Source organism: Mobula hypostoma, chromosome 21 (genome assembly GCF_963921235.1).
Source record: "Mobula hypostoma chromosome 21, sMobHyp1.1, whole genome shotgun sequence".
Taxonomy (NCBI): Eukaryota; Metazoa; Chordata; class Chondrichthyes; order Myliobatiformes; family Myliobatidae; genus Mobula; species Mobula hypostoma.
In genome coordinates, this window is record NC_086117.1 from 42,391,465 (window position 1) to 42,407,740 (window position 16,276).

Here is a 16,276-nt window from a genome sequence, read left to right on the forward strand (position 1 = left end):
CCATCACTTTCCATCCCCCACCCCTGGGGTACATCTTCCACCTCTTCAAAACCCACCTGAGGATGCAAACATTCTCTCCATATCCTCCACCAGTCCTCTATGACACCCCCTAGTCTCCCCTGTACTTCAGCGATATGCAGTTCCCTCTCCATAACCAACACCAAGGGTATCCACCCATATTCTTTTACTTCCCCAAAACCCATAGACCACTCTAGGTTTTTCTCTGAGGCAAACTGAAGTGCCATCACTATTCTTGCATAGAGGTGAAAAAACATCTGATGAAAAAAGGGTTGGGGATATTTTGTCCTGTGGGGTATTGTAATACTTATTTGAAAAGGATGATCACTTTAGCCTATAATGGTGACTGCATGTCAGGCAGTCTGTATAACTTGCAATAAGTTGGGATGACTTAAATTTTAGAAATAAAAGTCCAGTCCATTAGTATTGATTGCACACATTTCCAACTGCCTCATTAGCCCAAATCACAAGAACTTATTTGCAACTGTTAAAAACACGATTTGAAAACAAGTCAGCACTTGACTAACCTGTGAAATCTGTAGGATTATTCTCCTGATTTCCCCTTCAATTATATCCCTCTTAATGACTCCTGACCATGTCTCTCTGTGGTTTTCAACAATGAAAATTTGAGTAGGGTTATGGGATCCTGGGTGTAGCAAGAGCTGACTGACCTTGTTCTGAGATGAGCTGCTGTCATGATTGTTTGCTTTTGATAACTTTTATCAGTTATTAACTGTGTGTCATTGTCCCACAGATCTGCCACCACCTCCTGTCGTGCCTTACACCTCCCCTTTACCCCCACCTCGAAGATGTTTACTTTCAGTAAAACTGTGGCATAGACTCCTCCTAGACTGGCTTGATGTCTTCCTGGATGGATGATCTGCACCTGCTCAGGCCTCAGTTGTATTGGCAAGGATGTGAGTTGGCCAATGTTGAGCTCCCATGGATTTGTGCTCTAGTAACTTGCTTTCTTACTAAGTGGTTGCATAGACAGAGAAAATGGAATAGAAAATGAAAACTTGACTTCTCCTGCTGCCACATGTTGCTGGTATTTGTGTATGGAGCTACTTGGAATGAAACTGGGAGCTGGTGTAATGGATCTACTGTGAAGCCACATGGGCTGTGTCACTCTGAACCACGTCTCCTTTGCTGATCAACCTCATCCAAATTATCCATAAAGCAGTTTGAAATATTACATCTACAAAGGCATTTGCAGACTGGTAAGGTCAGGCAGGTGTAATTTTCCTCCTGACCTGTAATGCAACACCATTATTTGTCTTCAAATTGAGCAAGGAGAGCACGTTAGACTGGAGTCGAAAGTTTGCAACATACAGGTTACAGACAGTAAACTTATTAATTTTTTTAAAAAACCATCTATCCAGCTAACATTTTATTGTGCAACAGGTTGAATGCTAGTTTTTCCTCTTGTTCATTGATGTGAAAAGCATGTTCTTTCACTGTTGAATGTGCTAAAGGCAAATTTAATCTCACGATGCTTGAACTGACAAGCATCGAGTGCAAAAATTGACTTTCCCCCTCATTTCCTATCCCTGAATCACTTGCTGGAGACAGGGTCTCTCAACCGAATATCCTCCTTGTCCAGAGCTAGTAATGGATAAGTAAATAACGGCTGAAACAGAAGAATTGCCTAGTGCTGCTGTTCCCCAGTCCCTTTGCTGTTGCTTTGCTCTGGTGTTGTTTGTGCAGTCTTATTTGACAGCATATTTCTGGTTACTTTTCTCAGAACATCTTTCTTTAGTTTTACAAACTTCGGCAGAATTAACACCCAATTGTCTCAACATACTGTCATTTCTACTGTTCCAGTCCTGCCTCTCCCCTCGCAAACTCCAGTTGTGCTCTGAGATCCAATTCCTATCTCTGTGAAAGCAAAAGGATATGCAAATCTCCCTTTCCCACTTGCTGTCCTGTTTCAGGTTTTACAACCCAGTGCCTCCACTACTCCTTATACCTTCAATAATATCCTGTGTCAAAAGCTATTTGAGTGCATGTTACATGATAGAAGATTTGCCCCAAAGGAAGGTGAAGCCCAAATCAGTGGGTATATTTAAGGCAGAACTTGATAGTTGGTATAGGGGTTAAAGGTTCTGGGGAGAAGGTTGGAGAATGGGGGTGAAAAAAAAAATCTGCTCTGATTTGAGTGGTGGGGTAGTCTTGATGGACTGAATGGCCTGATCTGCTCCTTTATCCTATGAATGTAAAGCATGTTTTTAAATTAGATATTTAATTTATTGTCATATGCAGAATATTTGCACTTGTATGGTTGTATGCTATAAATTCCAATCCTACAATTATATACATTGCAAATTGATACTGTTCCAATAAAGGACAAATTCTCCTTGTGTGATTTGCTTTGACTTGTAGCCTGGGATTGTCCTTAGAACATCAGAGGGTACACTTGCTGATAATTCACAGATTTGCTGCAAGTACCAGTCCAGCTGGAAACACTAAACCAATCACAATGGAGTATTTTTATTAACTAACTGTCCTGTTTGAGGAGCTCAGCTGTAAGTGGGAGAATAACAAGAATGAGGAGTGGGAGCAGTGTGATTATTAAAGGCAGAGTCAGAGTTGCGAGGTAATGAGAATTTATTTATTGATTGATATACAGTGCGGAGTAGGCCCTTCTGGTCCTTCAAGCCACACCACCCAGCAATCCCCAATTTAACCATAGCCTAATTACAGGACAATTTACAATGACCAATTAACCTATAAACCAGTACGTCTTTGGACTGTGGGAGTAAACTGGAGAACCCGGTGGAAACCCACATGGTCATGGGGCGAATGCAGAAACTCTTTACAGACAGAAGGAGGAATTAAACCTGGGGCACTAGTACTGTAAAGCATAACCACTATGCGATGGTGGGTGGAAATTACAGGACAAGATCAATCTTCTGGATGATGGAGGAAGGATCTAAATAGCCTCTTCCTGTTCTACCATTTCTGTTTTCAGAGCTATTTCAGCAAACCCAGTATCTAACACTGATAATAGATTATATCAGGCAGGAAATTGCCTCTGCAGATAAACTAGAGAATTAGGTGGTACCTTCCTGAAGAACAAGACAGCCAGTCACCTCCAAACTTATAATTGAGAAAAAAAACAATGACTGAAGAAGAGATCAATTTAAATATGAGCCAAGTTTTATACACATTACTAGTTTTAACACATCTGTATGAAAGCATATGGAAAAGATTCAGAATCCTTTGAGATACTTAAGTCAATGCACATCACTCTGAATTGAGCCTGCATTTGCCTCCACTTTAATAAACCGTTCCAGAATTTCCCAGAGGTAGCACAACTCCCACACTGAGTCTGCACTGCCAGGATCTTCAAGCAACAACTCTGCCTGTGAAGTCAGATCCAACAACCCAGCAAAGCTCTGGCAACACCAGGCAAGGAAAATCAAATCTCATCCACAAACATGTCTTCATAGCCATCTGCATGGACTATCAGCTGGCAAAGAATGTCATCGTTTTCAAATGTCTCTAACATTCAATATTGTTCAAAATATTAAAAATTAACAAATTTAAAATCAGATCCATTCCATTAAATAATTTTCCATTGTTTGTTATTTTAATTAAAAAGTGTAAGGTTAATTGAAGCTTGCCGCTAAAAGCCATTGGTGTGTGGAGTTGATGGACCTGTTGGGAAATCGCAGGAAGCTGATGATCTGTTGTGGACCCTACGTCAAGTCCGGTGTGTGGTCAGTCAATTTCAGTAACCAGCCACTAGGAAGTTCAGGATCTTTGCATTCATACCGTGTGCATTCCGCTTCCTGGCACTAATGGAGGGAAATACTCACATTTCTCAAGATAATCTAAGCCAGTGAGTTCATAATTATACAGTACTTGCAAAAGATACTAATCACGTTGGCAGGTTCTCTATGACAAGGGGGAAATAGAAATCCAGAGTTCAAGTAAGAAGAGGCTACGGGAAAGAGAATCAGGGAACAGAAGCAGAACAACGGATGTGCTTCAGCTGACCGAAGCAGCGGCCTGTCTTGTTCATCCAAATCCACAGATCAACTATTAATTGGTCTCATTAGTTGCCAAGATCAAGGTTAGAATTCAGTTCTCAGGCATACAATTTCCACCAGCCTGCTAACCACTGTATCTCCTAACTACGGCAGTGTTTTGTATCCATAAAACCAGCAGGAAAAGAGGAAGAACCATTTTAGTTTGACTTGTGGGCTTCAATATGCTGGTGTCAGGCTCCTGCCTGAAGAAGTGACAATGGGCACCAAGGAGCTAGTGGATACAACAGAATCAGTAGAAGACCTTTTCCTCTAGACTGGATAGCCAAGTGTGTAGCTGCCCTCTTACAGAGCAAACCAACTAACTGGATTGACACTACCGGGAGAAGGAGAAAACATAGTTCAAGCCATTTCAGTTGGTGCAGTTGTGACAGAACTGAAAACCTTTTCTCTTGAGCAGCAAGGCCTCAAAACAAATGATTTTAGGCAAACAATGTCTTCCCGTCACAAACACATTGAAGCATCCTTCTTAATGTAACCATGGCTGTGCTCCTTTTATGGAGCTGCTAACCAGTTAATTTTAAATGGAAAGCAACCTGTTAATGGAAAGAGGGCTTTAACATTGTCTTCTGAGAATGAAGGCTTCCAAATGGAAACCCTGTGCATGCAAGGGACAGTCGTGAAAATGGAAGAGCTGGGCCAAGTGACTAAGGTTAAGGCACAGGGATCATTTTATTGTGAATGAATGCTGAATTCTACCCAACACACAGGACAAGGACAATGTTCTGTTCCTCTCATGTGTCACTCAAACAATTTGACATGATGAAAATGGAGGGGAAAATATTCACAAGCTAACTGATAGACACAGTGATAGTTGGATTCAAGCTGCCCAAGAACAATACTGTCACAGCGATAAAAATTGACCGAGATCTGACAAGGATTAGAAATAAAATTAAAGTCATGTTCAGGAACACTACCGATTTTGATCAGAGTTAGTGCACTTTCATCCACAGGTTCATTCAGTGCTGACTAGGGACACAGCTTCGCACCAGGAGGCTGTGATCAGCAGGTTACAAAAAATGAAGACTCTTGGAATGTGAAGTTCCATCAGATTAAGCACTGTAGAAGCAATGTTTTCCAGAAAGGTGTTGGATTCACCTTGACGTCCTTTCAAACCACTTCTCTCCGCAGTAACTCTACTGCATCATCAAACACAACCTCATCCCAGCCAGTCAAAGTCATCTTCATCTTCATCATCCCCAAACAGTGGTGCTGGTGGTGGCCGACCCTTCATACTCTGAGAAGGAAAAACAATGCCAAATCACACAATGGCCCCACTAGCATCAGTATTCAGGTGCATCAAACAAGCTTCTGGGGAATAAAAAGGGTTCCAATTATAATTTTTCTGACGGGTACCGATATTATATACATAGGGATACCTTGCTCACTGGCCAACACATACCCAAAATATTTACCCTCACCATCTTCTTAAGAAAGGATCGAGGGGTTGGTTCCTCACTATGGCTAAGACTCATCTACAGTACTGTACAAAAGTCTTAGCACATGTACAGTGTCTACCACCACCCCGGCTCCCGGAAGTTTTCATGTTGTATTGTTTTGCAACATTGAATCACAGTGGATTTAAATTGGCTTTTTTTTGGACACGGACCAACAGAAAAAGACTTTCATAACAAAATGAAAACAGATCCCTACAAAGTAATCTAAATTAATTACAAATATAAAACACAAAATAATTGATTGCATAATTACTCGCCCCCTTCAAGTCACTATTCAGTAGATGCACCTTTGGCAGCAATTACAGCCTCGAGTCTGTGTGTACAGGTCTCTATCAGCTTTACACACCTGGACACTGCAATTATTCCCCATTCTTCTTTACAAAACTGCACACGCTCTGTCAGATTGCGTGGGGATCATGAGTGAACAGCCCTTTTCAAGTCCAGCCACAGATTCTCAGTTGAATTGATGTACATCCCTAAGACTTTTGCACAGTGTTGTACAAAATCCTTACAATCTAGGAGGATGAACCACAGGCTCCTGTTGTCCCAGGTTGTCAAAGAAGATTAGTGGGTTTCAATCTGCTGATATATGGCTGGTAAGTACCACCAGGTAATATAACAGAAGCTGCTCTTTGGACTGGCTATGGGCTGTCCTCTCCCCAGTGTGTGGGACAAGACCAGAAGAACCCTTCATTGAGGATGGGCCAGAGGCAGGGGTCAATACCAGCCACATCAGCTAACACATAGAGGGTTTTCTCTTCTAGATACTGTACCCATTCTTACAAAACTAGGCTTTGTGCATCTCAAAACCCCCCTGTATGTAAAAGGTCTGCTGGGCTCTTATAGAGCCAAACGGTTCCCATTCTTCAGGGACTGAAACACTTACACTACTTTATATCGTGCACATCACCATGATTTAGGGCTCTCGCCTCATTTCACTGTTCCAGTAGTCAGCATCTCACTTACCACTTCCTCCTCATCATCCTCCTCCTCTTCTTCCTTCCTGGCCAAGAGTTTCGCTGTCTTTCCCAGTTTGGGAGTTGCCGAGTTAAACAAGCCCTCATCGTCGTCGTCACTGAAAAGGCTAAATGGTAAAAGTCACGAAAGGTCAGTGGTTTCTTTTGACAGCCCAAGTCAATGTCTCTGAAGGTAGGTTTATATTTCTGGAGGGACGAGTTACTCCTTATATCAGGGCCGGACAAGTAAGGTACCCAATTAGCAAAAGAGTGCAGAGAGAAAATGGCAGCATCAAACAATGTACTATCCTCATTAACTTTCTTGTCCCTGAACCTTTAAAGCCAATTGCAAACCAACAAAAAAAATTACTGATAATTATTTAACTAATGGAAAATTAAGTCTAGTCTTTAGAACGACTCAAGACAGTACAAGTGGTTTACGGCTAATAAAATTCTTTAAAGTTGTGTTCAATGTTGTAATGGATCTGATTTGTACCAAGTGAGTTAGATCATTTGCTTCAGTGATGCTAAATGAGGGGTTAATGTTGTGCACCACACTAAGGGTAGCTCTCCTGATCTATAAATACAGAGCTGAAAGGTTGAAAGTTATTGAAATAGGGAGTGACAAGGGGTTACAGAATTTGAGTTGAGCTGTACTTCTCAATACTAATATTGTGCTTCCATTCATCATTAGTCTTTGGTAAATCCACGTGGCCTGGAACTGCAGTGTAACAGTGATCTACATATATTGTTAACTGCTCACTAACAAGATGTGAAGTGCTGTTTCATCGATAGAGCAGGTGACAGGTACCTCCGGTCAGCAGTCCTTTAGCATTAAAACAAAAGGCAGCGGGCCTCAAAATAGGAATGGTACAACATCCTTTCCCACTATGCCACAATTCCTTGGTTGGGAGGGCTGCTGCCTGCACTTTCCCTCCCCTTCTCAACCCAGAACCAGTTGTGGTATCCTTTAGTATTTGGGAAGTGGCACCTGTAATGGAAAAGCCAACCATTCCGACTCGGCAGAAGTGTCAATCACTAGATAAAAACAGATAGTGAGGAAGGACATATGCAATCCTACATGTCAGAAGGGTCTTTAGGTGAACGAATCTACTCAAATGATCACCTCTTTAAGAATATACCAAAACATCTTTTCAAAGCAATTAGTCAGATCCCTTTAATAAAGTTAACAACAGAGGAATGAAATTTAATTAAATTATGGCTGACACAAGAGACTGCAGATGCTGGAATCTGGAGCAACACAATGTTGGAGGAACTCAGCAGGTAGAACAGCAGTAGGAGGAAAGAAATTGAGTTTTCGTTCAAGTTTATTACCATGTACATATACACAACTAACAAAACGATGTTCCCCGGGCCACGGTACACCCACAATACATTTATCACACATAGCACATTAAACTAAATATTACCACAAATAAGTTCACAAACTACAATTCAAAATGCTTGAGAAATGTGCAGCATAGGTCCACACTAAACAGCTCGCTGTCCTAGTGATGAGACCCCGGTGGTGGCAGGGTATTCATTAGTCTCCCAGCCCGGGGGAAAAAGCTGTTACCAGTCTGGTGGTCCTAATCCTGATACCCCTGTACCTCCTTCCTGACGGCAATAGGCACTTCCGTACCACACAACGATGCAGCCAGACAGGACACTCCTGATGGTGCTCCTGTGGAAAGCTGTTAAAATGGGGGCAGGGAGCCTTGCATGCTTCAGTCTCCTCAGAAAGTAGAGACACTGCTGTGTCTTCTTGACCGATGAGGTGTTGAGACTGCAGGTTAGATCGTCCGTCATGTGTACAGCAAGGAACTTTGTGCTCTTCAGTCTTGCCACAACAGGGCCATTGATGTGCAATGGAGAGTGGGCGACCTGCGCCTTCCTGAAGTCCACGATCATCTTTTGTCTTGACCACACTGAGACTCAGATAGTTATTCTCACACCACTGACAAGTATCTCTACATTCTCTCTGTATACCGACTCATCATTGTTTATCCTCAGGCCAACCACTGTAGCATCATCAGCAAACTTGATGCGATTTGAGCTGAATCTGGCAGCGCAGTGCTGAGTGTGCAGTGGAGTGAGCGCATACGACCCTGAGGGGTACCAGTGCTCTGTGTGATGAGCTTTGAGAATTTGCTGCAAGCTTCGACTGAATGGGGTCCAAGAACCTATTCCAGAGAGGGTATGGAGTCCCAACGAGGACAGTTTACCCACCAGCCTCTGACGGATGACTGTGTTCAACACCGAGGTGAAGTCGATGAACAACCAGCCTATGAGGCATCGTTTCCCAGGTTGGACCAGATGGAGTGGAGGCCCGAGGCTATGGCATCATCAGTGGACTGGTTTGAGTTACGGGGAGATGGAAAGGGTCCAATATAGCTGGAAGGTGAGATTTTATATGATCCATTATCCACAAGCACGCCATTAATTGTTGAAGTCAGTGCTACTGGGTGGTTATCATTTAGGCAAGTTACCATCGCTCCTTTGGGCACCGGAATGATGTTTTTTGCCTTGAAGCCGGCAATGACAGTGGATTGTTGCAAAGAGGCATTAAAGATGTTAAGACCTCTGTCAGCTGGGCCACACAATCCCCCAGTTCCTGACCATGAATGTTGTCCTTTGCATCGGTCTAGCCTGGCTAGGATCCTTCTCAACTCGGCTGCGGCCCCGTTCCTTGGGGAGAGAGAGGGCTTTCCTCAATATCACATCAGTCATTGTGTCAAATCATGCGTAGAAGGCATTCAGCCCATCAGGAAGGGAAGCATCACTGTCGTTGACACGCAGGATGGACTTGCAATGTGTTATGGTTTGTATACCTTGTCACATGCGGCGTGTATCCCTGGTATCACAAAGGGGTCTGCATTTTCTGGGAGCACTCTCGCTTTGTCCTCTGATGACACAGGAGCCTGCAGCTCTTGCTGAACTTAGTCGTCTTATCTCCCAATCTGAAGGCAGCGTTCTGATCTTCAAGCAGTGGATGAATCTTTGCAGTCAGACATGATTTCTGATTTGTCCAGGCAATAGTTCGGTTGAAACCCTTCACCAAGAACCTGCTCGTCAGTTCCATAATCCTTAAACCCACCATTAAAAATCCATTTTAATGAACATTTCTGGAATGCTTTACCACAGACTGTGGTGGAGACCAAGTCTGTGGGTATATTTAAGACGAAAATTGAGAGTTTCCTGATCAGTCAAGGCATCAAAGGATATGGGAAGAAGGCAGGTGTATGGAGTTGAGTGGGATCCAGGATCAGCATGATGGATTGGTGGAGCAGACTCGACGGGCTGAATGGCCTAATTCTACTCCTATGTCTTATGTTCTTACAGTGTAAGACAGTTCTATAACTGAATCTGATTCCATTATTGCTGGAGACAGTGAGCTGTGTAAAAATTAATTCCCACCCCCCCCCCCCACCGTGGTTTGCTTCCCAGTTAATCTAAAAGATCAGAGTCTCATGGTGTAAAAATAAACAAGCTTTATGGAAGACAACATAAAGCACCAAGCATTTTACACATGGCCTCTGTCTTGAATGCTAAGCAAGATGGGAAGCAAACCTGGAACAATGGGCAATCAGAGGCAAAATGGCTCAAATTTTTAATCTGATTTAATAAGCATTTCTTCCTCACTGAGGATCAACACTGGCACATCTTACGGATGTGTGCTTGGCCCACTGCTCTGCTCTCTCTCTACACCCATGACTGTGTGGCTAGGCACAGCTCAAACACCATCAACAAATATGCCGATGACACAACTATTGTTGGCAGTATATCAGATGGTGATGGGGTGGTGCACTGGAGTGAGACAGATCAGCTGGTTGAGTGGTGTCGCGATAACCACCTTGCACTCAACGTCATTAAGACCACGGGACTGATTGAGGACTTCACGAAAGGGAAGTCAAGTGAACACACACCAGGCATCATTGAGGGATTAGCAGTGGAATGGGTTAGCAGTTTAAAGCTTCTGGGTATTAACACCTCTAAATATCTATCCTGGGCCCATTATGTTGATGCACTTACAAAGAAGGCAAGGCAGCAGCTATATTTCATCAGGAGTTTGAGGAGACTTGGCATGTCACTAAAGACTCTTGCAGATTTCTACAGACATACCATGGAGAGCATTCTAACAGTCTGCATCACCATCTAGTTTGAAGGGGCCACTGCACAGGATTGGAAAAAGGTGCGGAAAGTTGTAAACTCAGCCAGCTCAATCATGGGCACTGGACTCCCCAACATTCAGGACACCTTCAAAGGGCGATGCCTCAAAAAGACAGCATCCACATTAAGGATCCCCATCACTCAGGACATACCCGCTTCTCATTTCTACCAACAAGGAGGAGGTAGAAGAGCCTGAAGGCACACACTCAACGTTTCTGGAACAGCTTCTTCCCCTCTGCCTTCAGATTTCTGAATGGACCATGAATCCATGTACACCACCTCAATATTTTTCTTTTTCCTCCTTTTGCACCACTTATTTCAATTTTTAAAACATTTCTTATTGCAATTTATAGTTTTTAGAAATTATGTGTGGTAATTTAATGTTTCCACAAAACAAATTTCATGACATACGCCAGTGATATTAACAATGCTGGAGGAACTCAGGAGGACAGGCAGCATCTATAGAAAAGAGCAGACAGCTGTCATTTTGGGCCAAGTCCCTTCATCAGGACTGGACAGACCCTCCAGCCCGAAAACACAAGCGTTTACACTTTTCTATAGATGCTACCTGGCCTGCTGTGTTCCTCCAGTATTTTGTGTGTGTTGCTTTGAATTTCCAGCATCTACAGACTTTGTGTTTGTGCCAGAGATATTAGAACTGATTCTGAAAAAAGAGATCTCTTTACCGTAAACATTAATTACAGCACATTACATGTCTCTGAAGGGTAATCACTCAACTACACTGCAATATTTCATGCTCACTTGAACAAGTTGAACAGAGTTCTGTGTGATCACGACACCTCCGTTTCCCCTCCCGTGATCATAACCCATAGACTTGCTTTTTGTCACAGAGACCGCAAAGTAACAGCAAGTGGTCATTCAGCTGTTCAAACCCATGCCAATTCTCTAACAGCAATGCAGCCAGTCCCACTGCTTCTGCTCTTTTTCCACAGAGATCAAATCCCTTTCCAAAAGATTTGATTGTACTGCCATGTCAGGCAATGCATTCCAAATGCTAAACACTTGTGTGTAAAAATTTTCTTCACGTTATCTTTGCTTCCCACTCCCTCTTTTCAACTGATATCCACCACCAACAGTTTGTATATATAACACAACCTTACATTGTTTCTGAGCAGCTCCCTACTCATGATCAAAAAAGAACCCCAGCCTCTTCCATTTCCTAAACATCACTCCCGCAACCCTTCCAGAGTGCAACAACCATAACCAGTTATGGTAAAATAAATGTTTTTATAAAAGTTCATCATAACCATCTTGTTCTTCTTCTTGGTCTGTTCTAGGCAGCATTTTTTAAACTTGCTTTCTCCATCCGTCCTCCACCTTCAAAGACTTATGCAGCCAAGTTTCCAATCCAGCACTCCATTTACAATTGTACTTTTTATATTATCCATCCTCAGTCTGCCAAGCAAACATTTATCAGCCCACACTTCTGTATATTATTTCAACTCCAATACATCTGTCATTCCAATAATTAACCTGCATCCTCAAATATTATCACCTCCTTCCTGTCACCTACAGCCAGCTTCTATGTCACCAAAAACTGAAGTTGCCCATTGTACTCATCAACCCCTGTTACATCATCAAAAACCTGACTATTAATTAAACTCAATTTTCTCTTTTTTATGATAGCTTTCATTAATTAGTCTATAAAAATTTATGGCTATTATGTGTCCTGGACTATTTTTCTTTAAAAAAAAACTTCCCTATCAACCCACAATTCCTTTTACACGACCTGATTTGTTTTTTCAGCCTGGTACTCACTTAAACCAATGGACTAACATTGACCATAAACCCCCTTAAGTGCTATTTACCTGGAAGAGTTTGCCGAGGAGACAGATTTAGCTTCTGGGCCTGCTTTCACAGTACTGGAGCCATGTTCTGTTACATGCAAGGCATCATGCTCCGAGGAAGCCTGGCTTGGTTGAAATGCCGAACCTTTTGGGATTTCAGGGCTCCCTTTGTTCCCATTAACTGCTGGGAGGGTCTCCAAAGGCTGAACTACTTTCCGAGTTTCAGAGATGGTATTGTCGTGTGCCTGAGATTTCTCTTCCTGTCTTTCGCCAGCTGTTGACTTGACTGGAAGAGAATCCCTCCCCAGTTCACCATCCTGCACTTCACCCACCAGATCACATTTCTTCTCTGGTGTCCTTTCACACTCTTTGACCATGGCATCTTGGTGAGATATTTTGCTGTCAGGGAGATCTTCTGGGTCAGGTAAAGGTGTTAACACTTCTACCCCACCACCTTCGCCCATCGATTTCTCCAAGTGCCTTGTGTCGTTCACCAGATCCTCTCCTGTAGAGGGAATCTGTGGAAGAGTTGGAATATTTGGAGCATGGGTTAGAGGTATCTTTGGCTCCTCCAACTCTGAGGCTTTCAAATCCTGGGCTTCAGCTTGATCTTCCTCACACTCGACAGTCCCAGGATGGTGGCTAGATGATAAAGTCACCTCATTTAATTGATCCGTTTCTGCTGCTGTGGGACCTTCTTCATGCATTGCTCCACTCTCTCTTTCAGAAATCCTGGTATCTACGTTAACATTTTGGTTCTCGACTGCAGACTCCGCCTTCTCTTCAGTTTCGCTCTCAGATTCTTCATCCTCATTGTCGCTTCTTGTCTGGGGTTGGTATTGGACCAAGAGCTCGAGGGTAACAGCCTGATGGGGAAGAGTAAGAGAGAGAGGTCTGTAAAACTAACATCATGGTAGCTCAGGTCCCCTCGGAGACCCAAGAGATATTACGTGCTATGGAAAGGATCCAACCAAGCTTTAGAGTCCTGACCTGCTGAATTAATTATGTAGAGTGCTTTAGAATGAGACTTGAGCACAATAATCTTGGGTTGAATTCCTTGCCAACACACATATGGCTGTCCTGAAGGACAGCCATATGTGTGGAAGGGTGAAGGACTAAAGGGCCCACAGTTGTTGATTTCAGTCCAATAACCTGCACATTTCTAGAGGCTGATGAAGTTAGCAAAAGGTTTAACTGAATGCCTGAATAGCCAGCTGGCACTGTCACACCACCTAGTTAAGTCATTTGATGATTTGTGGGCCAATCCCAGAACAAGTCATACTTTGCTCTTGGAGGGAGGTATGTTATTCAATAATTCAGAATGCTGCAAGTCACTTCACTTATGAGGACAGATAAAAGATCTCTTTAAATTGGTGGGTATGTACAGCACCCTTTCCGATTATCAAAGGGATAAGAACTAAGCTGTCAAAAACACCAAACTAAATGCCAGAGATTTGAAAGGATTAATGACAGAAGCACGAATTGTATCAGGCTTCATAATGTGGAATGTTGTTGTACCAACACACCACAGCAAATGTAAATGCTGAATAAAGCTGATTCTTGGATGAGCGTCAATGAGAAAAGGAATTTTGAAGGGATGCACAAAATGGCTTCAGATCTTTTGGCTCCAAGTGTAAAGGTCAACACACACAATTGAGTTGAGTTTCAAGTCTCCATGTTGCAATTTTAAATTTTAAAAATACAGTTGCTCAGAAGATTCCAGGACTTCTGTTCTTCTATACGTTTATTATTGATTACTCTGCTTGAGGATTAATTTCCTAACATAATATGATAGGGTTGAACTTGCACCATCTCATTAATTGTAAGTTCTGTTCAGACAGGAGTATTACCGACTGGGTAACACCACCGTCAATTATGCACAGCAGCAATGACCATTGTCAATTTTCTATAGGTAACTAAAATGCAACCACTTCTACACTCTGTATTTAGTTTGCTGTTCTTGGGAGAAATAATTAGTTTCTTCCATAAATTCTGCTTTTTCCCTTCTTGCTTTGAGCCTTATCAGACAGCCTACCTCCACATCTAGCTCACCAACTGTGACAGTACGGTCAACTCAATGTACTTTTCCATTCCCTTAACCACGTTACACTTTGGCAACCCCTTCAAGAGTGCAGAGCACGTTTCTAGTGCCTCTTTGGTAACTTGATGCCTGACATGGGATATCAACTTGGGGTGCCAACATTATACTTGAACAATAACTGACAGTTTATTGCCAGGGTCAATTTGTTTGTCAGTAAATATTAGAGCAATCCTGTCCCAAAGTATGCTTCGACTAATTTGGAGTTCCATTTCAGATGGAGAATTTCTTTTCTCAGAAGTTGTGAATCCTTGATTTTTTCTGCCCAGTGAGTGGTGTAGCTTGATGGACTGAAAATATTAAGTTTTGAAATAGTCTGTGTGGTTGACATGCAGAAATGAACTCCTGCACTGGATTTTGCATCACTGAAGAACAGACCAAGGTCCAAATCAACCTTTGCCATAGGTGACAACAGTGACTATCCACCTGGGTCACATAAGAATTGATGTATCAGCTCTATACCATTTACTTTGTAATACAAGGGGAACAAGTCAAGGAAAGATTATATCAGACACAATGAACCACATTACCCCGGTGTCAAGCATACAAACCAAGCCTGAGCAGTTGCTACCAGCCAGATGAAGTCCATACCTTGATAGTGTTCATGATGATGCCAAGAACTGATCTTCCACTGTACATTTCTTCAAGATCAAACTCTCTTCGCACTGACTGAAACACACCATTCATGATTTTCTTCACCTATGAGAAAAATTTGGTCATCGTTTACACAGGCACCAAGCTCAATTTTGCAAGGCAATGAAGGAATCAGTGGGAAGGTGAAACTTCCCTTAATCCTGCTGAACATCACCATTAAGCATTCTCAAGCTATAGCTTTAGCAAACTATATAATTACATGCTTTTCTAACAGTCTTAAAAACTATATAGTACAGGGATACACACAGCAAACACCCCAGGATCAGCTTTAAACTAATGAATCCATGCTGGCCATTGCACTCAGAATATTAGGTCTCAGCAAGGCAGAAAGCCGAATCACTTTGGAGAATCCACCAGATATTCATCTTTAAACTCTGGATCACGGCAACAAATAATAGAGTGGACCACCACAGGCAGTCCTTAGTCATCAAGTGCTCTAAATCTCTGTGATAGTACGTCACACATTTTGATCTTGGATGACTTTCAAGTGGTTGGCAACAAAACAACATTCATAATTTGGCTAGAGTTGATTCACAGGAAGGCAACAAACAAAATTAAAATACCATTTTAAAAAATCTAACAAAATTTAGCAAAAACCTAATCTGCACCTCAGGTGTGCTTAAAAACATGAAAACATAATACGCCGCTAGTTCACTTTCCATACCTCCTCCTGGATGTTGCCTGTATGTCGTGCTTCACTCGCCACAGGGGTTTGCCGTTGAAGCTCCTGAATGCGCTCTTCACACTGTTCCTTCATTGCCACAGATCTGCTCTCCAACAACGAGTACTATCAAATACAGAAACAGCACTCAACAACACGTGTGCAAAAGCATCTCTGCCACAACAACTCTTCATGGCTTCAGGGGAAACTAGTATCAAGTTGTCACTTACGACAGGAAACCACATCCAAGGACAAAAGAGATTCTGCAGATGCTGGAAACCTTGAGCAACACACACAAAATGCAGGAGGAACTCAGCAAGTCAAACAACATCTATGCAGGGAAATAAACAAGTCATGATGAAGGATCTCAGCCCAAAACACCGACTGTTTAATTCCCTCCAC

The 16,276-nt window shown here is 42.5% G+C and overlaps 2 protein-coding genes across 18 annotated transcripts in view; one reads left to right on the forward strand and one right to left on the reverse strand.

The window, feature by feature from the left end:
- lrsam1 (leucine rich repeat and sterile alpha motif containing 1) overlaps positions 1 to 2,388 on the forward strand; it is a 77,912-nt gene extending 75,524 nt beyond the window's left edge. For 3 of the 7 annotated variants that reach the window (XM_063073834.1, XM_063073835.1, XM_063073839.1), the window contains one exon: positions 773 to 2,388. The gene's annotated coding sequence lies outside the window, so the exon portion shown is untranslated. The remainder of the gene's footprint in view (positions 1 to 772) is intronic. The other 4 variants (XM_063073838.1, XM_063073837.1, XM_063073833.1 and 1 more) reach the window with 3 other exon arrangements.
- Positions 2,389 to 2,598: 210 nt separating this feature from the next.
- The window catches only part of LOC134359947 (FK506-binding protein 15-like), an 81,227-nt gene continuing 67,549 nt past the window's right edge, over positions 2,599 to 16,276 (reverse strand). For 6 of the 11 annotated variants that reach the window (XM_063073823.1, XM_063073822.1, XM_063073827.1 and 3 more), the window contains exons 25-29: positions 15,878 to 16,000; positions 15,151 to 15,258; positions 12,483 to 13,327; positions 6,494 to 6,611; positions 2,600 to 5,307 (exon numbers count right to left, since the gene is read on the reverse strand). In XM_063073823.1, coding sequence (XP_062929893.1) covers positions 5,230 to 5,307; positions 6,494 to 6,611; positions 12,483 to 13,327; positions 15,151 to 15,258; positions 15,878 to 16,000 — 1,272 coding nt within the window. In that variant the 3' untranslated portion in view covers positions 2,600 to 5,229. Of the gene's footprint in view, positions 5,308 to 6,493; positions 6,612 to 12,482; positions 13,328 to 15,150; positions 15,259 to 15,877; positions 16,001 to 16,276 lie in introns of all 11 variants that reach the window. The other 5 variants (XM_063073830.1, XM_063073829.1, XM_063073831.1 and 2 more) reach the window with 3 other exon arrangements.